The sequence below is a fragment of the Capra hircus genome, chromosome 23 (assembly GCF_001704415.2).
Source record: "Capra hircus breed San Clemente chromosome 23, ASM170441v1, whole genome shotgun sequence".
In the NCBI taxonomy this organism is placed as follows: Eukaryota; Metazoa; Chordata; class Mammalia; order Artiodactyla; family Bovidae; genus Capra; species Capra hircus.
In genome coordinates, this window is record NC_030830.1 from 17,224,400 (window position 1) to 17,248,659 (window position 24,260).

The 24,260-nt window shown below is 40.1% G+C and overlaps 1 protein-coding gene across 1 annotated transcript in view; it reads right to left on the bottom strand.

The window, feature by feature from the left end:
- The window catches only part of LOC102189920 (cytidine monophosphate-N-acetylneuraminic acid hydroxylase), an 82,647-nt gene continuing 59,321 nt past the window's right edge, over positions 935 to 24,260 (bottom strand). Inside the window, 6 exon segments of the mRNA XM_018038506.1 lie at positions 935 to 2,224; positions 3,189 to 3,285; positions 5,697 to 5,812; positions 10,511 to 10,627; positions 12,320 to 12,494; positions 17,032 to 17,172. Coding sequence (XP_017893995.1) covers positions 2,216 to 2,224; positions 3,189 to 3,285; positions 5,697 to 5,812; positions 10,511 to 10,627; positions 12,320 to 12,494; positions 17,032 to 17,172 — 655 coding nt within the window. The 3' untranslated portion in view covers positions 935 to 2,215.

Genomic DNA, 24,260 nt, shown 5'->3' on the forward strand with positions numbered 1-24,260 from the left:
AAAACGACAGCTAGTATGAAGTTAAGCTTTGTCTGTAGAGGGCACTAGAGGAGCACTAGAGAAGGAAGTGGTTTCTGTTCTTTTGTTTCTTCAGACTTGGGCTCCTGAAATATGAGATGAGCAACAGTTCCCAGCTGCTAGCTGTTACCCTGGTACCCTCTAAAGTAGCTTTAGGATTGTGCAGTCTGCAAGTCACCTCCCTAAAGATGGCTTTCCCAGCATCTCCTTGAATGGCTCTGAGCTTGTTTCAAGGCATTCGGCTTGTTCGCCTTTCTTGGCAGGAACAGATGCCTATCCAGTCAGTTCAGTTCAGTTCAGTTCAGTTCAGTCACTCAGTCGTGTCCGACTCTTTGCGACCCCATGAACCACAGCATGCCAGGCCTCCCTGTCCATCACCAACTCCCAGAGTCCACCCAAACCCATGTCCATTGAGTCGGTGATGCCATCCAACCATCTCATCCTCTGTCGTCCCCTTCTCCTCCTGCCCTCTCCATGGCATAAAGAAAACCAGCCCCTAATGCCAAGATTACCTCTGTGGGTTTCTGTTTTATCCTGATGTTGATAGCAGTGGAGATGGTGGAAAGAGGTTATACTCTGGGTATATTTTGAAAGTAAAGGTGATGGGATCTGTTGATACAGTGGATGTTAGGGCAAAGTATAAAGAATGATCTCATAGTTTGGAAGTCATGGAAATGAGATCTGAGATATGAGAAAGGGAAAGAGGGCAGGTAAGGTAGAAAAATGACAAAAGAGGGTGATGTGGACACAAGTGGAAAAGAATCGAAGATGACTAAGAAGAAAAGTGAGGACATGCAGGGTCAATGGACTAAAGGTCTTGTAATATCAAAGAATTGCTGGAGTCAGGGTATCAGAAGATGATAGCTAGGAAGACAGCATGAAAATAAAGATAGGCTTGGTGGTAAGAAAACATCCATATTTTAAAATAATCTTTTATTTGCTCCTCATACACATTTTATCATATATTCATATACTGACATACATTACATTTATTTTTCAGTAATAATTGAATAATTTACTATAGAGCATAAATCACAAAACTTAGGTAGAATGTATGAAGTGAATCAGAGACATCAAATATCATATTATTATCTTTGTAAGAAGTAGATAATCATGAGATTTAAGGAGAATCTTAAATCTTAATCTTCAGAGTTAAAGAGGTAGTATACATAATTAGGAAATCAGTTCTGATGTTCAGATCAATGAGAGGTTTGTGTGTACTGGAAACATCAATATTAAAATAGAAACATAGTCAACAATCACATATTCCTAGAGATAGTGTGCTAATCACAGGAAAATCATCAAAAACTACAGACATTAACAGAAACAGATACATTAGTTGTGGGTTTTAACCACTGCAACAGTGTTTTCAAGTATTCAGAAGAGGACTTCTTAATTTCTTCAAGATATAGGCTCGACTGTTGATTATTCTATTGAGATTGAAAGATTTTTGTCTATAGGACTCACTTGATCATTAGCTAGTGTTCATATATTTTATTCAAAGATACCATTATTTGTTAGAATTTATAATATACATTAAGTAATAAATTTTTATCACTGAACCAAAATTATTTCAGTCCCAATGAAATTTTACATCTTGGGTAGCCTCTGCAGCCTTGTTTTGGTAAATATATGACTTCAACGAAACTTTTTCAAAAACTGCAAACAGCTCATGAATGCTTCTTACTCAGTTATATTCATGGACTCTATCTGGGGAGTCAATCTATTAAGGAACAAAATGTCTATGTTTACCTTCTTTTTAAGTTCCATTTTAACTTTTTCTCTTCCTTATTTTCTTCTTACAGCCCCTCATTTATCTGTTTCTCTCCTTTCTTCTCTTCTTCTAACCCAGCATCTGCTCCCCAACCCTTGTCTTCTCCTTGTCTTCTAGGAAACCTTTTCTCCTCCTGTTCTACTTCTTCTGTACTTGGATTTACATCCCCTGTTGTCTTTGTTTTCCATAGAGAATTTGTTCCTATGGCATTCATGGGTTCTTTTACAGAAAATTATGGACAGAATAATTAAAATATCAATACTCTGGCTATGTAGTGATCCACAAACATAAGATATGTGAACATTTCACAAACACAACATTTGATTATCCATTGCTGATGTCAGTAAGGCATACATAGTCTCTTTGGTATAAGCTTCATGTTCAAGATACAGCATCAGTGAATACTTGAATTTTTCATGCAGCTTAGTATCCCTGTGAATTAAAGATATTACTAATGAACAGCAGTATGAAACTCTTTTCAGTATTTATTCAGTTTTTATTGCACTGAGGTGACTTTTTATTTATAGTCTTTTGTTCAGGTTATGTAGTCTATGATGCTTTAAGGTAAGTGAGACTCTAAAGCTGGGCTGTAAACTGAAACGACTCTCCTCCCAACTTTTCATAGATTCACCCTATGAGTGGTTATAGGTCCCATGATTCTCCTGTTTCTTTCATAAGGGTGTTATGGTCAACGTTTATTGTACACTTACCGTGTGCCACTCACTCTTCTAAAAAGGCCTGAAGAATACGACATAACCCCATGAGGTAGGTGCTATTATTATGTTCACTTCATAGATGAAAATCGGAGACACAGATTCCCCAAAGGTCACAAAGGAGGTGACAGAACCAAGATTTTAATTCAAGTGGTCAGTTTCCAAGTCTCAAGTGTTGACCACCATACGCCTGCTTCCTTCCTAAGGCAACTTGGAAATGCATGCATCGACCTCCCGACGGCTGAGATCTTCATCTCTGCTCCCTTTCATTATACAGCTGTCCTTTCACCTATCTTTATTCAGATCTGCTCCATCAGCAAGACCTTGGACTTGGCAATCCCTCATTCAGCTGCCTCCTTACCTTTAACGCCTCCCACTTTTTCACAACTACAGAACCTCCTCAGCATCTCCATTGAACTTCCTGACTCTTTGTTCTCCCAGGGCCATTCATGCCTCATTCCTGTTTTCCCTTCCTTCTCTGCCACACCAGGAGGACCTGCCATCGCTCTAATTCATCTTGTATTTTCCAACCTTTTAACTTCACTCACTCCTTCCGTCTGGATTATTCTATCATCTCTCCCTCCATTTCAGCTTATTAAAAATATCCCCCAACCTTCAAATGCCAAAAACAAATGTGATGGGATGGATATAAATGTGTCTCCCAGATCCACAAGCTGCTTTACCTGGGAGATCTCAGGTCCTCTCTCCCCACAGTATATTAGGAAGGACTTCCAGTTGGGTGGTGTTAGGGGGAGTTTTATTTGAAAATGGTTCCAAAACCTGTAAAAGGGATAAAGCAGAAAAATATGTTTGGGGAACGTCCATGCCCATTGTTTTGCCAAGATCTGTCTGGTACCTGGTACTCTGCTCTCCCTGAGACAGCATTTCTTGTGCCGTTTTAGATATTTGTGTAGTTTCACATTTCCAGTAAGTTGAATGCAGTCCCTCAAAACGTGACAACTGTGTCTTATTTTTATTTGTCTGTGATAGGCCTTGCTTTAAGGAATTAGCATATGTAAAATATAGATTTGTATTCTATACACAAAAGCATTAGGACCTAGTATTGGTGAGGGTGCAGGTAAGCAGGCTGGTACAATATTTCTGAGAAGGTGAGCTGCCTTCCTCAGAACAATCTGGCAGATGCATCAGAAGCCTACACGCTGCACGTGTGTTGGATACTAGCAGCTCCACTCCTAGGAATTTATCCTAAGAAACCGCTATGAACGTATGCACGACACATCAACAAGTTTATTTGCCAAAACGTCATTTCAAATAATGAAAAGTTAGAAACTTACAGGGTGCATCAGAGACTGCTCAGTAAACACGTAGATACAAAAGTATATATAGTACTGTCCCATTTTTATTAAAAAAAAAAGTGCCTGTGACAAAAGATTAACTAGATGTGTATGTGTTAGTCGTTCAGTCGTGTCTGACTGTTTGTGACCCCATGGACCATAGCCTGCCAGGCTCCTCTGTCCGTGGAATTTTCCAGGCAAGAATACTGGAGTGGTTTGCTATTTCCTTTTCCAAAAGGAACTAGATACCAAAATACAAATTGCCTCTCTGGATGGTGAGGTCATTTGTTGTTTAAACGGTACTTTGTTTTGGAAGGTTTTTTTTTTTTTTAATTAAACATGAAAAAAAAATTTCCTGCAGTAGATATGTATTGGTTTTATGACCAGAAAAAATATTTAATAAACTCATAAATGCCATTTTGAGAACAACAAAGATAAATTGGGCTGTGACTGCTTTCTAAGATTTATTATGGAATTCTCTTACACTTACACTTCTCTTACATTTATGACCTGTGTTATCAAAACAATACACCAAAATAGTCTTCAGCATCAGTATCCCAGAAACTTCCAAGTGAAAGTGAAAGACTCTCAGTCGTGTCCGACTCTTTGCGACCCCATGGACTGTATAGTCCATGGAGTTCTCCAGGCCAGAATACTGGAGTGGGTAGCCCTTCCCTTCTCTAGGGCATCTTCCCAACTCAAGATGGCATTATTTTTTTTTAAAGAAAAGTAACCTTCAAGTCTCCCCCAAAGTTGCTACATTTCCTTTTTTTCCAGAACAAGAAGTATAAGTGCTGCTGAAAATGAGCAAAACTTGGAATGTTTTTTAGCAGGTAAAATATTTGAGGTTGATCTGTGTGTCCCAACACTAGGGACCCCAAAGATAAATTAATGAGTAACAATGCAAATTACATATGTACTAGGATGACATTGAAGAACAACAGCAACAATAACCTCCCGTCCCTAACTATGTGGGACGTTTTATTGAGAACAAATGAAGTTAATGAAGTGCTGATGCACTCAGAAATAGGCCTGGGATGATACACAAAGTGTTACCTGGGAGAGTGGGTGGAGGGAACAGCAGAAAACAGATACAGTTTTCAGGGAGGTGTGGGTGGGGTAGGTTTATTTCTTTTTATTTTATATACTTCTACATTCTTTAAATGTTTTAAAAATCATTTCGAAGCATTCAAAAAGAAATAAAAAAGAAAATTCAAGACATGCCTGTGCTTTTGAGCTCAAGGCAGAAACGAGATAGTAGGCTTGGCTTGTTTAAAATTAAATTCCTGAACTTTTCAGAAGGTCAGTGGTAATGATAGGAAAGTATTCTCCCTCTTGCTGTTTATATTGTAAATATGAAGATAGCAAGTGGGCCTTCCTGACCCTTAACTCAGCTAGTCCAATGATAGTCTCAAAGACATATACAGTTTTGCAATGAGAAAATTGCATGGTTTTAAAGTGTAAGCAGGTAGATTCAGAGGGCCATTCTCCTTAACTAACTAGCTCACCAAAGTCATGCTCAGAGCTGGGCACTGACAAAAATGTGAGATGGGAAATGACTGTCTTCAATGATCAAGTCGTTGCACATAAACAACCCCTCCTTGTTCCTGTCTCGGCCAGGCACATTCTTTCTCTCTTAAAACGCCCTTCCCTTTCCTGTACCAAGAAAGAGACTTTCCAAAGAGACTGAAACATATTTGCATGAATGTAGAAACGACTCTTTAAAATGTTATTTTTCTAACCAGATACGCTTTTCAACAGATTAACAAATAAAGTGCTGATGGTGGAATCGCACACACCCATCAAAATTTGGGGGCAGAGTCAGCCACTGACTGCTTATACACCCACAGCATCCTCTGCCGTGGCCTAGGGCATGGCAGGCATTTTCAGACTTACAGATGATGGTATATGTCAGGATCCCGCTGGAGCCGGGTTTGGAATCCTATATACAGGTCATCCCAGAGCAGGCCATTCTTCACCACGTGTCTGATGACGTCAACCCGGCTCCGAATCTGAAACAGATACGGAACAACTAGCAGGGACGCCCCAGCCAGCACAGAGCATCGGTATCAACCCCTTGTGTCCCTGAAAGAGGCAGCTGTCTATAAGGCAGGGGTCTGAGAAGTCAAGGAGAAAAGCCTACTGAAGTTGACATCACAGGCTGAGGTGGGGAGAGGACATCTGAGTGCCACAGAAATTGAAGGAAGGAAAACAGGAAGTGTATCCGGAGCTGGGGGAGCAGAGTGGGGAGGTGGGGGCAGAGTGACAGAGAGCACAGACAGAATCAGATTGCTGGGCTCAAATCCATGGTCTAGCTGTGTGATCCTGGCTACCATTCCATGCCTCAGTTTCCTCATCTATAAAATGGAGATAATAGACCGTCCCTCAAGGGACTGTGGTGAAGATTCACTGAGTCAATGTACATAAAATGTGTAAAACAAGGCCTGCCACTGAGCAAGAGTACCTTAATTCAGTGGCCAAGGCCCTTACCTTTCAAGAATCTCAACTCCTGACACAGGATCTGTTGACTAGTCAAAGGTGCCCAGGGTTAGGAGACAAGCAGAGATGGTTTTGAGTCTCAGCTCAGCACTTACTAATCATGTGACCTTAACCTTGCTAAGCCTCGGTTTCCTGTGTTACTGTTGTGAGAAAAAAAGAGATATTTATGAAATAAAAAAGAAAAGCACGAAGTAGTGTGATGGGAAGTTACTAAGGTTGGACATGGTTTTAACACTTCATTGGCATCCTTTTTCAGTATCCGGCATTACATTTTTTTCTCTTGATAAATATGCTAATGCCAGTAGAGGCAACTTTATCACAAATGACAGAATGATCAGAAGACTGGTGTTTGGATTTATTTCTCTTTCCCACACCATCGTGACAAAACAATGACATCCACTGTGAACAGAGAAGGCAAACACAGGTCAAAGGATCTCTTATTTTGCCAACAGAGACTCAGAAACATGACTTTGCAGCTTGTCAAGTTGAGGACTGCCCAGTTAAGGTGCAGTATCAAGATCGAATTCCTCGCAGTGGAGGAGAGAAGGTCTTTCATGATCTTTCAAACTACAGTCAAGCACGTGGAAGAATCAGGCAGGCTTTGAGAAATGTTTGGACTATAAAATGGAAAGGTCTTGGTGGTTTGATTAGATCTGGGGATGAGGGAAAAGGGAAAAGGTGAAAAGCTCTGCTTCTAGCTGGAGTCACTGGTGGGTTGGGGAGAGGGGGCGGAGGCACTAACATTGCCAATGATCAGACAGAAAACAAGAAAGCGCACTTTTAAGAGAACAACGTGTTGAATTTTGAACAATGAGGTACAAGGATTTGAAATCCAGGTGATATTATCCAGTAGGCAATTGACTCTAATGAATCCAAAGCTGGACAGTGTTGGTGGGAGCTGGGCAAAGTCTGGGCAGGACATACGGATTTTTGGAGCCATTAGCAGGGAAGTGGTGCTAGCAAATGTGTTCACCCAGATACAGGCTTGAGAAGATGAGTGGGTTGAGCACAGAATCCTGATGGAAAACAGGAGATGTAAGTGGTGGCTGGAGAAAGAGACCCCCAAAGAATAAAGAAGAAGAGACGTTAGGAGGCCTAGTGTCACTGGAGCTGAGAAAGGACTTCTAGTTCAAAATGATGGACAGATCCCATGCATAACCTGCCTTCCACTCACTTCTGGATGCAACTGAAGTTGCTGACAAAGCAACTGCACAGGTATGAGCCGCCACAATGAAGAAGTGAAGTGAGTTGTTGGCGGAAGATTTCAACTAATGAATGTGAATGTGGAAAGCAGGTAGGTGAGTGGCATTAAAGAACAGGGCAGAGGCTGCAGAATCCAGGACAGTATGAGAAAGGACATTCAGATTTGGAACAAGAAGAGGTAGGTCTATGGATAATAGCAGGAGCACAGAGCACAAAATTAGGTACATGAAATAGTGAATACCCACTTCCCTACGCTTACACATGGTTCCAGAGCCAAATACCTTCAGACAGTTCTCTGACTAAACGGAATCAATTTTACAGGAAGAATGAAGGCAGGGAGTGTATTTGTGATGCCTTTTCACAAATACAAGGACCTCCACATTTTGATATTTTGGAGCCCCTCAGCCTAATAGCTGGCTCCTCGCCTTTATAAACTTAAATGAGTGCTCCCTTGTCCACATACAATCTAGGTTATAGTTCATAGCCTACTCCCTTTAAAAAAACTGAATTGGCCTTCCGCATTTATAAATCTAGATGTTTCACATGAAAATCCAGATATCCAAGTTTTCTGGAAAATTCAGCGGATCAGCTGGCACTCAGTAGGGGCTCCTCCCTTCTCATGCTTTCCACTTGACCCAGTCCCCACTCAGCTCCACCTAGTTAAAGATCTGCCTGGGGTCCATCTGTGAGCATTTAAGCATGTAACCCCCACCTTCAAGTAAAGCCTGCTGGACAATAAGTCTTACCCATATACAGAGAGCCCTGAGTCAGCTTGAAAAGGTCTTCTTTTTTTTGGTAAATATAGATTAATCCCTTAATTCTTAAAAGTCACCACAGTGGAATAAGCAACACTGCATGCAACTAGAAGCCAAAGGAGCAATGCCTTCAGGCGTCCATGGAAAGTGACTGCCACCCAGCATTGTGTGTTCAGCAAGCTGCTGTGCAAGATCAGGCAGGAAAGGATTTAAACGGTAGCTCCTGTGCAAACTTTCTTCAGCAGATACCTAAGCAGAAAATACCACAAAGGAGGAAAGCAAAGAAGTGAAGACATGGGTGGGGTCTAGAAGAGGCTGAGGGAGGTCACAGGGTGACAGATTGGCAGCAGACCTAGAGAGGAGCCCATCCAGACGAGCAGGAGCTCCTGAGAGTGCTAGGGGCTGGGCATCTAGGAAAGATGGAGAGTTGGCATGATAGAAAATATATTCATGTGTTTGAAAGGCAGTGAATGTCTCCCCTGCAAAAAAGGCAATATGAGAAGGCTCCAAGTGGCAAGAGATGGAGCTCTTCCAAGGATAACCTCTTTAAACAAACCTCAACATACCGAAATATCACTAATATCCTGAGATATAAAAGCACTTGAGTCAAAATAGGGACCACCATGTATGCGGCAGGCATGACGATTTGCCCCATAGTGTGGTAAGTCTGCTCATTTGTATTAAAGAGAGCTGTTGCTAGCTTTATTTAACAGAAGCAATGTGAAAAGCTGTAAAAACACGCCTTTATTTTTCAATGACGTATTTTAAATGAACTTAAGATTTTAAAAATTCCAAGGAAAAATCTCCCTTATGGTTAAGAGATACCTTAATTTATAAGTTTCGTAAATTCAGATTTAAGAAGCAATGCAGTGTCTAAATATACAGACTTTACAGTTAGACCCCTTGCTGCTAAAGCCTTCATCATGATTTACAAGCTGTATGACCTTGGGCAGATTATTGAACCTCTCGGCATGGGATTTTCCTCATCTGTAGGGGAGTATAATAATATCATATCATGGTTGTTATATTAAATGACTTTATATTTATGAAGCTGTGTTTCGTATGTGTTTGGTAAAAAAAGCAATAAAATATCAGGTTCATTTTGCTTCAAATGGATGTTTCATGTAGTGTTTTCCTATGTGTGAAAACTCAGTTTTTAAAACCCCCAAAGCAGGCAGTAGATTATCGGTTTTACTAAAGTTTCAGCATAGGATTCTCTTCAACAGCAAGTACTAAACATAAACATACAAATCCAATTATTAAAACGTAGTTTAAGAACAGGCCTATTATATAAAGGTACATTTGCTGCTGCTGCTAAGTCACTTCAGTCATGCCCGACTCTGTGCAACCCCATAGACGTCAGCCCACCAGGCTCCCCCGTCCCTGGGATTCTCCAGGCAAGAACACTGGAGTGGGTTGCCATTTCCTTCTCCAATGCAGGAAAGTGAAAAGTGAAAGTGAAGGTAACTTCTATAATTAAGGCATTACACATTTATATGGCACATGTTTAATATGCTTAAGGGCAGACTATACACCCTCCTAATTTATTTAGTGATTCTTACATGTACATAGAATTTAAAATTACAATCCATGCTCATATATATTATGTCATTTGACTATCATAAAAAAAATTATAAAGTACGAAGAAGTCCCATTGAAGGAGGAGAAAAAAAAAAAAAAAAAGACTTGAACAGGGATTCAAAGGCTTACAGTCAGTAATCCTAATCAGCAGGGGTAGGGAACCCATACCAGTCTTGACGTTGTGTCCAAAGCCCCAGCTCTTAACATCATGCCTGACTTGGGATAGGGATCTGCTAAAAGTTGGAACTCAAAATAGGCATTGCTTTATGTTGACAGTTTTTTGTAGAAAGCCACCAATAGGGTTTGTTTGCGGGAGACATTGCTGGAGAAAAGGTAAAGGGGCAGACAAAGATCAATGCTTGCAGGTCTGCTAACAGCACAGGTGGGTCAGCTGTTTGGAAGGAAGCAGGTAGAAAAGCCAGTCTTTGCAAATGACTCAAAAAAGAAGCAAGTATGGAGTTTAGTTAAAAATATTCTTTCAATATCAGCATATTAGTTGTGACAAGTGTAGCATGTTAAAGAAGTATGTTAACATTCTCTGTAGTATCCTTGCGACTTTACTGTAAAGCTAAAGCTACTCCAAATTTTTTTGGAGTAAATTTAAAAATTTATTTATTTAGGAAGGAAGGAAAGAAGGAAGGAAGGAGCGTTTCCACTGGTGTTGCTGCTTACTTCCTCATATGGATGTTCCCGGCTTGGTCTTTCTTTTGGAAAGGATAAATCTAGAAAGTCAACCAAATAGTCATATCCTCCAGGAAAAGGGCTGAAGTCCTCATCTGTCTCAATCATCTGTGCAAATGACAACATGGTAAAGGGAAGAAGCATATCAATCTGGTTGTCAAGATCCTCAAAAAATTCTAGAATGGGCAAGCAAATGATAGCAATGAAGTGGAGTAAATATAAAAAGAGGCTTGTCTCTCTCTCCTCTCCTACTCCCCCATCAGTCTACGTGGCTCTCTAACTCTTCTCTTTCCTGAATTGAATTCTAATCCTATTCTTCTACACCAGCAAAACTGCTTCATATCACTAACTTCATTCAGATTTACAGAGAAGGTTATCATTGTCTTAGATATATGTATAATTAGTATACTTAGTAATTAGTAAGTATAATTAGTAATGAGCTATCAAATACCACTGCAGTTTGCAGGCTAAAAGATAAATAAAACGTGGAATGTTTCTCACCATCACCTAGCAGCCAAACATAAACAGTGTTATTGAAAATTCCAAATATTTTCTCTTTTTCACATTAATCACTCAACTGAAAATCTCATTTAGACCAATTCCTCAGGTTTTCGGGTTTCAAAGACAATTTTCTAAAAAATATTTGGGAGCTAATAGAGGCATCAATATTTCATTTTGCTAAGTGAGGACTTAAAAAAAATTCTTACATCTACTATCCTTTTATTCCATTAAAGGAGGAAGGCTTTCATGCCTCAAAAATAGAAAGGACTAATCTTGGAAGCCTGGCATACTGCAGTCTATGGGGTCGCAAAGAGTTGGACACAATTTGGCAACTGAACAACAACAATCTTGGAATAATGACAATTCATCCCAAGAAAAGAGAGTTGACATCTTTGTAACCATACTCACATGCATACTCATACTTCTTTCATTACTGACCAGCAAAAACTTTGTCACAGCCTGGCACTGACCCCTGGGTAGGTTTTTAGGACTTACTGATTTTGAGAATGCTAAGTATTGTCTGCTACCAAGTATTAATGTTCAGGGGTTGAAAGGTAAACTTGAAACTAGTCCTCACCCCGAGGGTAACCAATCTTTGTTTCCAAGGGTATAATGTCGTCCATTTCCTGATGCGTTCCCTAAACTTTGCTCCCCGTGCACAAATTCAGGCACTAAATATAATTGGGATAAAATATACAGATAAGTACTGCAGGGATTTCCAGCCCATTTTGGACCTCCTCTTTCTCTTTCACACTCTGCTTTTCAGTACATATTTTGCTTTTGGATACATCCTCAGTTTTCTGGTGACCAGCTTACAGCATGAACCACTTGAGCCTAGAAGCTCTGTGTGTATGTATCAGGGCTAATTTAAGTTCCAGGCTGACCCTGTGGTTAGTGAACCTCACTCCTTACCATGGGTGCAGATGAGAATTACCCACTTCCTGCTGCTACAGGACACCACCCTCTCTGGTGGAGTCCACCTGCCAGTTTCACAGTTTAAATAGCTTTTTCTGCCATAAACACAACGCCGCAAAATATCGACAAAACAAAAGCAACTAACACATGGTGATGGGAAGAAAAAGAATCCTCCCAAAGAGAAACTGAGCTGGACCTCAGAATGCTTCCTATGAAAACATTTTCAAAAAGGGATTGTTTAAGCACATTGTCCCATCAATTCTCTGTGAAGCAAACGGTAGGAGTTAAAAAATGCTTATCGAAAAACAAATTGGAATACGAAGGGGTTTTCATATACTTCCATAATACAGGAAAGCAAAGACAAATGGTACTTCATAAGCATACCCTGACCACCAGGTTATAATCCTTAAATCCAGCCCAAGTGAAGTATTCTTTTATCCAGGATGGATGATGAAATATTTCATCTCCTACAGCAGCATTCAAGATTTTCAAATATGGTCCAAAGTCCCAGGAATCCTTGTAAATTTTAGTCCCCTCCGGAGGGTCAATGATGCCTTTGCTTAAAGACAAAAAGATAAGAGAAGGAAAGAAGACAACAATAAATAAGGAAGGAAGGCAAAAGTTAGCACTTCAATTTCAACAGTCAATCAGAGGAGCAGCTTTTTGATCATTCAGGTGGTACCCAGGGGTCCCACAGAAGTGCCTCGGGGGACACTTTCCCAGCCTTAACCAGAATAGCTCCTGTTAATTGTTAAGTGTTACGGCTCTCAAAGTCAATACATTTAAAGATAAAAGTCCTCGTCTGGAAAAAAAAAAGTTGGAAAGCCACTGATGCGGACCCTTTCAGCTCAAATCACTAAATTATGGGAATGTTGAATATAATATGGTCACGTTGAGTTTGTAGAAGCCTGCTCACACCTGCCCTGCCCCCTGACCTCCACTAGAATATAAGTTTGATGAGAGCAGCATCCGTGATTGGCACACAGAAAGTGTTAGTCGTGTCCACCTCTTCGCCACTCCATGGACTGTAGACTGCCAGGCTCCTCTGTCCATGGGATTTCCCAGGTAAGAATACTGGAGGGGGTTGCCCTTCCCTTTTCCAGGGGATCTTCCCAACCCAGGGATCGAACCCTGGTCTCCTGCTTTGCATGCAGATTCTTTACTGTCTGAGCCACCAAGGAAGCCCCGCCATAGAAGGGGCCCCACAAACATTTGTTGAACATGGATGGGAATGACTTCAGCCTGTCCTCAAGATATACCGAGAATTTTGTGTCTCTAATATAAGGTCATCTTTCTGTACTAATCAAAGCTGACAGACAGGGCAACTCTACCTGGAAACCCAGTCAGCAATATAGATGACAGTTCTCTGACATTCCTAAAGCTGTCCATCCAATGTGAGGATGGATCATTGCATGGGACATGGAAACTCGAATCCTGGTAATAGAATAGAATGTGATCGGGATGAGGGAATGGTGATGAGGAAATGGGCACCTGGCTAGTAGAGATTAGGCAACTCTGTGGCACTTCTCAAAACAACACTTTTAGTCCATTGTTTGACCAAAGCTAGAGAAGCACTGGTTTTGGTAATAAATTACTTGTCAAATCCTAAAGTTTCTAACTTTTAAATGAATCTCAAATCTGCTTCCTCAACTCCTTGCCTCATCTCATTTTTTAGCCTCACTAATCTCTTGCTAGATAGAGCCTCAATCTCCCAGTTGGCCTTTCTGACTCCAGTTCTTCCCACTGTGGCCTCTTCCCCCAGGAAATGCTCTTCTGCAAATGGAAATTTTAAAAACAACAACAACAAAAAAAAAACACAGTAATGTTCTTTCCTCACTTTATAACTTTCTCAAGCTCTCCTTACTCATAGGCAAATTTCTTGGACAGTTTTGCAAATTCTTTCTAGCCCTGGCCGGACACCCTGTCTCACACTTTCCCTCCCCTTTCACTTACTGCCCCTACACTGGGGTGGATTTGACTTCATGAGGGAAGGACCTCTTCACAGCTGTTTGCCTGTACCTACTATGATGCCAGGTTTACAGAAGGAGCTCAGTAAGTCCTTTCTGAATGAATGGCATACTATTCACTTACTCAAAGTAAATATATTTACTAACACAACATTGTAAATCTACTATATTTCAGTAGAAACAGTTTTTTAGAAAACAAACAAAAAACAAAGTATCTGCATTCTCCAAACTCATGACATTATTTGCACCTCCCTTCTCCAGCACGTGCCAGAATCTCAATCTCTCTTGCTCTCTTAATTACTCTCTGAAACCTCCTCCTGTTTTCTAAGGTACAAATGCTTTCCTGGACACATTTACTGTTCTCTCCTGCCCACTCCTCCCCTCATAAGAAGGCAGAGTTAAACACTTAGTCTCCCTATATCCCTTACTCTGTGTCTTACAATTGAGAATCTAACAATAATCAACCCTCTTGTTACCCAGAATGCTTTGGTGTGACTTGATGATACAAATGCAGATTCCCAGGCTCTGCCTCCTGTCTACCCAATCAGAATCTTAGAGGGTGGAACCCAAAGAGCTGCAGTTATCCAAGTGACTGGAGTTATTCTGATGTGCTTTCAAGTTTGAGAATTATTACCATAGGATACATCTGGGGAACTGGAGAGAGAGGATGGAGAATTCTGCAAATGCCAAACGCCAGACTCTTGAATGCCCTGCTAAAACCTGAAATAATTAAAAACTTCTCTCACCCCTGATCTAGAGAATACAAACTGCTTTTACCCTTGAGATACTGGGGAGATTCTAAGGAATTTTAAGCAGGGAAGGGGACAGAGTTTTGCATTTAAAAAAAAGCATCTTTGGCAGCAAGGCAGAGTAAGGACTTTCAAACTCCTTGCCTGTGATCCCAGTAAGAGTTTTATTTTGCATCAGGACTCCCACATGGGCACCTGTGAGACAAAAGTTTCCTGAAATGATACTATCCCTTGTTATATATATCTGGGCAATATACTCAGGTCTATTTGATTTTACTTTATTACATTTTAAAAAAATGCCAGTTGTGGTCAATGCCATTGATTTCTCAACCCACCAGTGGACTGTGAGCAGCACAGGGTCAGGATGTGCCGAGGAATGGATCGGAGCAGAGGCTCAGGGGCCACTGCAGGAATCTAGGTGAAAAATTGTGAGAAGCTAAATTAAAGTCACAATGCAAGAACTAGAGTGATGGATTTGTAAGAGATTTATACAGCAGAATTGATTAGATGTGGCAACCAGTTGGGTATGGGAGGTTACAAAAGGTCATAATCAGCTGGCTGCACCATTCATGCCAACTTTGCAAAGGTAAGGCCAAGAGAGGAGTGTGCTTTTGGTGTGTCCAGATTTCCAACACATTTAGTCCATTTCTAAATAAAGGTGAGGAACTAACAGTTTCATTTGGCTCAAAACAAGTATTTGTAAGGGGCTTCCTAATGGCACAGTGGTAAAGCATTCCCTGAGTTGGGAAGATCCCCTGGAGAAGGAACTAGCAACCCACTTCAGTATTCTTGCCTGGAAAATTCCATAGACAGAGGAACCTGGCCGGCTATAGTCCATGGTGCTGCAAAGAGTTAGACATAACGGAGTGACTGAGCCCACATGCAAGTATTTGAAAAGTCTCGGCCTGCGACATCAAGGCTCACATTTCCTGCACCGCACTCCCAGGGCACTGTCTGCTGTTCAAATGCACTGCCTATGGAATTGGCAGTTGGGTAGACTGGTTCCAAATAGCAAAAGGACATCAAGGAGGTAAACTGTCACCCTGCTTATTTAACTTCTATGCAGAGTACATCATGAGAAATGCTGGGCTGGAAGAAGCACAAGCTGGAATCAAGATTGCTGGGAGAAATATCAGTAACCTCAGATATGCAGATAACACTACCCTTATGGCAGAAAGTGAAGAGGAACTAAAAAGCCTCTTGATGAAAGTGAAAGAGGAGAGGGAAAAAGTTGGCTTAAAGCTCAACATTCAGAAAACGAAGATCATGGCATCTGGTCCCATCACTTCATGGGAAATAGATGGGGAAACAGTGGAAACAGTGTCAGACTTTATTTTTGGGGGCTCCAAAATCACTGCAGATGGTGATTACAGCCATGAGATTAAAAGACGCTTACTCCTTGGAAGGAAAGTTATGACCAACCTAGATAGCATATTGAAAAGCAGAGACATTACTTTGCCAACAAAGGTCCGTCTAGTCAAGGCTATGGTTTTTCCTGTGGTCATGTATGGATGTGAGAGTTGGACTGTGAAGAAGGCTGAGCACCGAAGAATTGATGCTTTTGAACTGTGGTGTTGGAGAAGACTCTTGAGAGTCCCTTGGACTGCAAGGAGATCCAACCAGTCCATTCTGAAGGAGATCAACCCTGGGATTTCTCTGGAAGGAATGATGCTGAAGCTGAAACTCCAGTACTTTGGCCACCTCATGCGGACAGTTGACTCACTGGAAAAGACTCTGATGCTGGGAGGGATTGGGGGCAGGAGGAGAAGGGGACAACCGAGGATGAGATGGTTGGATGGCATCATGGACTCGATGGACGTGAGTTTGAGTGAACTCCAGGAGATGGTGATGGACAGGGAGGCCTGGCGTGCTGCGATTCACGGGGTCGCAAAGAGTCGGACACGACTGAGTCACTGAACTGAATTGAATGCTTATGTTCATATGAAAACTAACTCTCAGGCACATTGTTTTTCACTTTGAACTGTATCAATTATCCTTCAAAGAAAAAACTTCCTTACTCTTTATCTTCAAGGAAGGTTCTGAGGTGAGGAAAACACTTGGGTTAACTATTATATGGGATGAGAAAATTATTTATAGTACTGAGAAAAAAATTCAATCTTTTATCCCCTAGATTTGAAAGATACTTATTTAATAGTTTTTTATTTGAAGGGTAAGAATTCTGTTTAGAAAAGTGATGTGTGGATATTAATTCATGACAAGTTTAGGATGCTACTCAAAAAAAAAAACCAAAACACAAAACTTAGTATTCCTATGAATCGGGACCTACCAAGAGGCCATAAGTATATCCTTTATTTTCTCATAAAATTGAAAAAAAAATCCCTGAATCATTTTTATTCTCTAGTAAGTATTTAAGCCAAACCTGTCTGTTGGATCCTTTAGCATCCTACCCAGATCAAGAGTGGCTCCAGGTCGCGGTGTCCATGTTAACACATCAGAATTTTTCTTGATAAGATTGTTGAGTTCATCTGGGTCATTTTTGATGTTTGTTTCCTTAATGTACCTAGGAAATAAAGACATTCCCATGTCAGAAAGCTTATTCTCAGTTGAAATTCCGGATTAGATCAATGACAGAATTTTTATTTGTTTCTTCTTCATTCATACTTCCCAATCCCCCTCTACTTACCTCAGGAAAAAGAAAGACTATATTTGGGCTAATGTTCCTAATTAGGGAAGAGCTATTAGTCAAAGAAGGTTGCATTTATAGCTTGTTTTTAAGTAAGAATCATATAGTAATTGGAATTGAAGTAAGATAGAGTGAAATTATTATAAAGAGGTGGGAATAGCATACTCATATTTAATTTTTCCCAGTTTTTTAAAAATTGAAGTATAGTTATTTATAATAGTGTGTTAGTTTCAGGTGTATAGAATATTGGCTTGCTTTATTGTATTTAATATTAATTAAATATGGTGGTGGTGGTGGTTTAGTCACTAAGTTGTGTCTGACTCTTGCAACCTCATAGACTGTAGCCTGCCAGTCTCCTCTATCCATGGGATTCTCCAGGCAAGAATACTGGAGTAGGTTGCCATTTCCTTCTCCAGGGGATCTTCCCAACCCAGGAACTGAACCCAGGTCTGCTGCACTGCAGGCAGATTCTTTACTGGCTGAGCTATAAGGAAAGCCCTTTAATTAAATATATAGATGATTAAATATTATCTGGTATGTAAATGCTAAGCAAATAACATGAACTAATTGTTTTTATCTTTACAACCCACTAATGAGACACCACCCTTATGGCAGAAAGTGAAGAGGAACTAAAAAGCCTCTTGATGAAAGTGAAAGAGGAGAGCGAAAAAGTTGGCTTAAAGCTCAACATTCAGAAAACGAAGATCATGGCATCTGGTCCCATCACTTCATGGGAAATAGATGGGGAAACAGTGGAAACAGTGTCAGGCTTTATTTTGGGGGCTCCAAAATCACTGCAGATGGTGATTGCAGCCATGAAATTAAAAGACGCTTACTCCTTGAAGGAAAGTTATGACCAACCTAGACAGCATATTCAAAAGCAGAGACATTACTTTGCCAACAAAGGTCCGTCTAGTCAAGGCTATGGTTTTTCCTGTGGTCATGTATGGATGTGAGAGTTGGACTGTGAAGAAGGCTGAGCACCGAAGAATTGATGCTTTTGAACTGTGGTGTTGGAGAAGACTCTTGAGAGTCCCTTGGACTGCAAGGAGATCCAACTAGTCCATTCTGAAGGAGATCAGCCCTGGGTGTTCTTTGGAAGGAATGATGCTAAAGCTGAAGCTCCAGTACTTTGGCCACCTCATGCGGACAGTTGACTCATTGGAAAAGACTCTGATGCTGGGAGGGATTGGGGGCAGGAGAAGAAGGGGACGACAGAGGATGAGATGGCTGGATGGCATCACTGACTTGATGGATGTGAGTCCGAGTAAACTCTGGGAGTTGGTGATGGACAGGGAGGCCTGGCGTGCTGCGATTCATGGGGTCACAAAGAGTCAGACACGACTGAGTGGTTGAACTGAACTGAATGAGATACCTGCCTTTATTACTCTCATTTTATACAGAAAGAGACTAAGGATCAGAGGGGCCGGGTGACTTGTCCCAGGTCAGCAGTGTCCATCTAGTGCTCTATCGCCAGAGCAGGGCTTGACCTTCCCAGGAGGTCACAAGGAGGAGCCTCTCCCCAACTTTAGGAGAAAGTCTGATAAATCTTTCCAACCCCTTCCACCATGTAAGGTTATATTAAATAAGATAGGCATCTATGAACCAGGTAGCGGGCCCTCACTAGTCACTAAGTCTGCCAGCACCTTGATCTTAGACTTTCCAGTCTTCAGATGTGTGAGAAATAAATTTCTGTGTTTTATAAGCCCCCTCCCAAAAAAGTCTTTCCATTCAAAACCATTAAAATCCATTGGTTAGAAAAGAGCACACACACATCCTTGGTCATAGCCCCTCCTGAGATCTAGTTTCTCATTGTGTTATTAATCAGAGCTAAGTATCTCCCAAATTTAATTACAAACCACAGTCTTTCTGGAAAAGTTCTAAGTCATCAATTTCAATGCTATTTGGGAAGGTAATCGTGGTGGTGCTGGAGTCAAAAAAGAGAGATTCAGAGAAACAGGCTTTGTCACTGTACTTCATCAGACATGGGTGACCCAAGCATTTTTGTTAAAGGGAATTTTACTTTCTTGTGCTACAGCTTGGTGACCTAGACTGGATAGATATTTTCAGCCAGATATACAAACATATGTAAGCACTGCAATTTCATAGCTCCAAGGTGACTTACATTATTTGTGATCTTGGGATCAATTTTGCAGACATGAGTAATGATGTCTGTCCACCCAAAGATGTCTAACTACTCCCTTCCTGCACATGTGAATGTCCTTCCACTGGCACAGCCCTCAGTTTGCAGCAGTGTCACCTCTTTGTCCCATCTTCTTCCTACCTCTCATCTCAAAATGATTCATTAACTGGTTTCCTCGCCTCCTGAGAAACATGACGCTATCAGATTACTCTTCCTAAAACACGATGTGTGGCATTCACAAAATTCTTTAACTTCTCTGTCTCTATCTCTAAAATAATAATAAAATGAACACACACCCAGATGCCACCCTCTGAGGGGTATTGTGAGTACCAAGGGTAACATCTGCCAACCATGAATACACAGAAGAATGGCTTGTAATCACTTTAAATGCCAGCATCAAGTTAAGTGGTCAAGTGTCCCACTGGTAAGAAACCATCATATCCAGTTCTTCTCCAGGTTCTCACAATGCAACCTCCTTGATATTTCTTGAATCTGAATTCTCTTCTCAGTCGCCAATGTTTTTCATCAATCCTTTCGAGATTGTTGTAATGATATTCAAACTGGTCTCCAGGATCGACATTCCTATCTCCCTTCCCACCATACATACAGCCTAACCTCCCTGGTGCACATCTGATAATGTCTCTGCTCATCAGACCCCCTCATTCTTAAGGATAAATCCAAGTCATGTGGAGCGGCACACAGTAGTGTTCACTGTCTGGTTCCCTCCGTTCCCTCCTCCCCACTTCCTCAAACACCTGCCTCCGTCCCCTACACTGAACTGCAGTCACTCATCTCGGCATCTTTCTATCTTTGTTGGTCAGGGTTTACTCATACTTCAAAACTTTGTTTCAATCGTCCCATCCATGGTTTCCAACAGTCAGTTTCTGACTCCCACCTGTATCCCACTGCCTTCAGAACACGCATGTACCACAGCATTTATCATTCTACATCATCATTGTTTTTCTCTTCCAACTCTGAAGACAATCATTTCATCCCTGGTTCTCCAGCACCAAGAACATGCAGCTCAATAGATGAATGAATGAATGATGAACAGTATTGATCAAAAGAAATTATTATTTATCCTTAAACCAGTCTATCTGAAAATATTCGGAAGATGTGAGACAGCTACATAATATCAACAAGAAGTAGTAAAGGGAACACATCAGCAATCGGACATATTAATCAATAAGATACATGTAGACATGTCACCAGACAACACAGAACTTCAAAATGAAAGCAGTCAGGTTTTAATGATGAGACACATGAAGCCCAGAAAAGTAAAAGAATAATAATAATAATAATCGGTCCTAATAAGTGGTAGTAGGGAAGAGCCTAAATTCCATGTACACTATTTCTCCTACTGTACTCTGAAGCCTCAGTTGATGAGAAATTATGGTCAGTACTTACAGAATTTTGCCATAAAAATGAATCTCAAGGACTATTTCTTTACTACCCGACAAGTTTACAGATAAATGTACTCTGAGTAGAATGACACATGCATTCCCTGTCTGCTTATGGGAAGTCCCTGCCCTTTGTACACAAATTGCTCTAGTTACTGGTCACAAAGGGGATCTTCATGAAGCAAATGGCCCTGGTGTTTGCTCATAAAGACACTATTATGAGCTCATAAAGACACTATTAACGGCTGAGTAGCTGTGTGATGAAACAGATGCTCTATATAACTGACAGAATCTTGTAAAAAATGAAAATATCTATAAGATTTTAACATTTAAAATAATAAAGCTATGCTTCAAGATTTACTAAATGAATAAACTGTGTATTTTGTTTCTTTCAAAGGGTTGTGACTCATATAAAATGTGCCTATATTAAGATACGTGTTGTCTTACAAATATGATCTAAATAAACATATAGCTTTAATTAACATGGCTGAGGTGTTAAGAATAACTGTTTAGGTTTTTTAATTTTTAAGATTACTTAGATCCAATTTTTGGACGGTTTGGGGTGATCAACTCTATGAATTTTAACATATGTGTAGATTTGCGCAACTACCATTGCAGTCAGGGTACAGAGCAGTTCTCTCTGCTCTATATTCTGCTCTCTCATAACTCCCTCTTGTTGGCCCGTCAGTCAAACTCTCCCCTCAGCCCAGCCCTTGGCAACCATCAATCTGCTCTCCAACCAGTAGTTTTGCCTTTTCTGGAATGTCATATAAGTGGAATCACACAATTCGTAATCTTTTGAGGCCGACTTCTTTCGCTTAGCATGATGCCTTTGAGATTCGTCTATGTTGTTGTGTATATCAACAGCTATCTATTTTTATTGCATTTGTAGTGTGGATATACTATGGCTTGTTTATCCATTCACCTGTTGAAGGATATCTGAGTTGATCTGGTAATTATGAATAGAACTACTATTAATATTTGTGTATAGTTTTTGTGTTCAATAAAAGTTTAGTTTCTCTAGGGTAATTACCCATGAATGGAACTTCTGGATTGTATGATAAATGTATATTTAAAGAAACAGTCAAACTGATTTCCAGATAGCTGTATCATTTTGAATTCTCAACAGCAATGTCTGAGAAGTCTTATTGTTTTGTATCTTTGTCATAATTGGATACTGGTAATCTTTCATTAAATTTTATTAATCTTCATTCTTATTTTAATTTTAATTATATTAAAATTTTATTAATAACTTGTATTACTTTTAATTCTTATTTCATTGCAGTTTTAATCTGCATTCTCTAATGGCTAATGATATAGGCACATCATTTCTTATGCCTATTTGGTGAAGTATCTGTTTAAATATTTTGCCCATTTATTTTTTAGTTCTTTGCTTTCTTACACTGAATTTTGAAAGTTGATCATATATTTTAGACACAAATTGTCAATCAGATATATGACTTGCAAACATTTTCTCACAGTCTGCAGTCTGTCATTTTACTCCCTTAGCAGTGTCTTTCACAGAGCAAATATTTTAATTTTGATAAAGCCCAATGTATTAAAATTTTCAATGAACTGATTGTGCTTTTGGTGTCATATCTAAGAAGACTTTGCTTAACCCAAGCTCATGAAGATTTTCTCCTATATCTTCCTCTGAAAGTTTCATAGTTCTACATTTACATTTTTATTTATGACCCATTTAGACTTATTTTAGGGGATACAGTGTAGGGTTTACACTGCGGTTCATTTTTTGCACATGAATGTCCAATTGCTCAAATAACATTCATTGAAAGGACTATCCTTTCCCCGTTGAACTGTTTTTGTACCTTTGTCAAAAATCAAATAGCTATATGTAGGTAGATCTATTTTTAGATTCTATTTCACTGCCCTATGTGTTTATCCCTTCATCAATATCATGCTGTCTTGATTTCTGTAGTTTTACAGTGAGTCTTACAATTGGGTAGTGTGGTTCCTCCACAAGTGTCCCTCTAGAGTCATTTTACTTTTATCTGTATAAGTTTCTTTGGCATTTCTCTTAAAGGAGCTCTTCTTGTAATGAATTGTCTCAGTTTTCCTTTCATCTGGGCATGTTTTTATCTTACCTTCATTCTTGAAGGATATTTTCACTGGATATAGAATCTGTGTTGACCGTTCTTTTCCTTAAGCACTTCAAAAATACTATTTTACTACCTGCTAGTCTCCATAGTTGATGACTAGAAATCCAGCTACTTGAATTCTTCCATGAATACAATGCATTCTTTTTCTCTGCCCATATTTCTGTTTTTCCACAGATACAGACTATCTCTCTACCTCTCTAAGCCACCTGGTCCATTCTTAAACTTTCAGGCAGAGATCCCTTTTTTGGGTCCCTGCAAAACAGTTATTTCCTTCTCATATTTTAGGTGATAGATTAAAGCACTTCAAATGTCCATTATTTTATCTAATTCCTCTTCTCTGGTCAAGCCTTAGACCAAAAGGTCATCCCTAAGGATGCTTAACTTATCTGCCTTCAGACTATAAGGTTTGACATGAAACACATAACATGAAGCCAAATAAGGAAATCCTCTGGGTCTTTCTTTTTTTTAATTCAAGCTCAGAAATACTTCCTCACCGTCCTGACTTTAATACTCTCCAGTGTCATGTGGTAAATATTTCTATCAATTTTCACTTTTCCCTTGAGTGACCCATAGCTTAGAACATGAAAGTAATTGAATGACACACTGTTTCACCTTCTCCAGCAGACTCTCTTGATTGATCTTGGACATGCTTTCTCTTTATATCTTTTAACAGATGCTCATCACTGTCCAAGACAGTGTGGAGAGCAAAATGTCACCACAGTCCAGTTCCTCAGTTCTTGGGTATTTCCATATAGTGTGATGTATGAAAGCTGTAAATGGCAGCAAAATCTTTTTCTCTGCTCTTTTTCCCATTGTTTGAAGGACAGAACTGATGTTCAGCCAGAAGACATAATAGTTGCTAAAATATTGAAATGGTTCAGTGCCATTTGGTTCAGAGCTGCCTCTCTGACTGTCCTTCTTGCTATTCCAGTCATCTGACCCTCCCCTGGGATCTCCTGGCCCTCTCTCATGACACCAAGCATTCAGAACAGATATCAGGTAATGCTGGCTCAGGTCTGGAGACTCTGCTCCTCCAAACTTCATGTGACCATTAAAATGAAAACCTTCAAACATTCTCAAAGAAAACTCACTGGCCTCCAAAAAATACACTTGAAAAACAAGATCTAGAAGTTATGCTGCTGCAAGAAAAATCCTTTTAGACACTCAAAAATGACAATATAACTTGATAATGATACAGTCTCTATTCTGAGATATAGTGTGGTGTAGAGAAAAGAGCTCCAGAGCTAAGCATACCAGGATTCATTTCTTAACTCCAGTGATTCCAGAAGAGTGATTTGGGCAAAT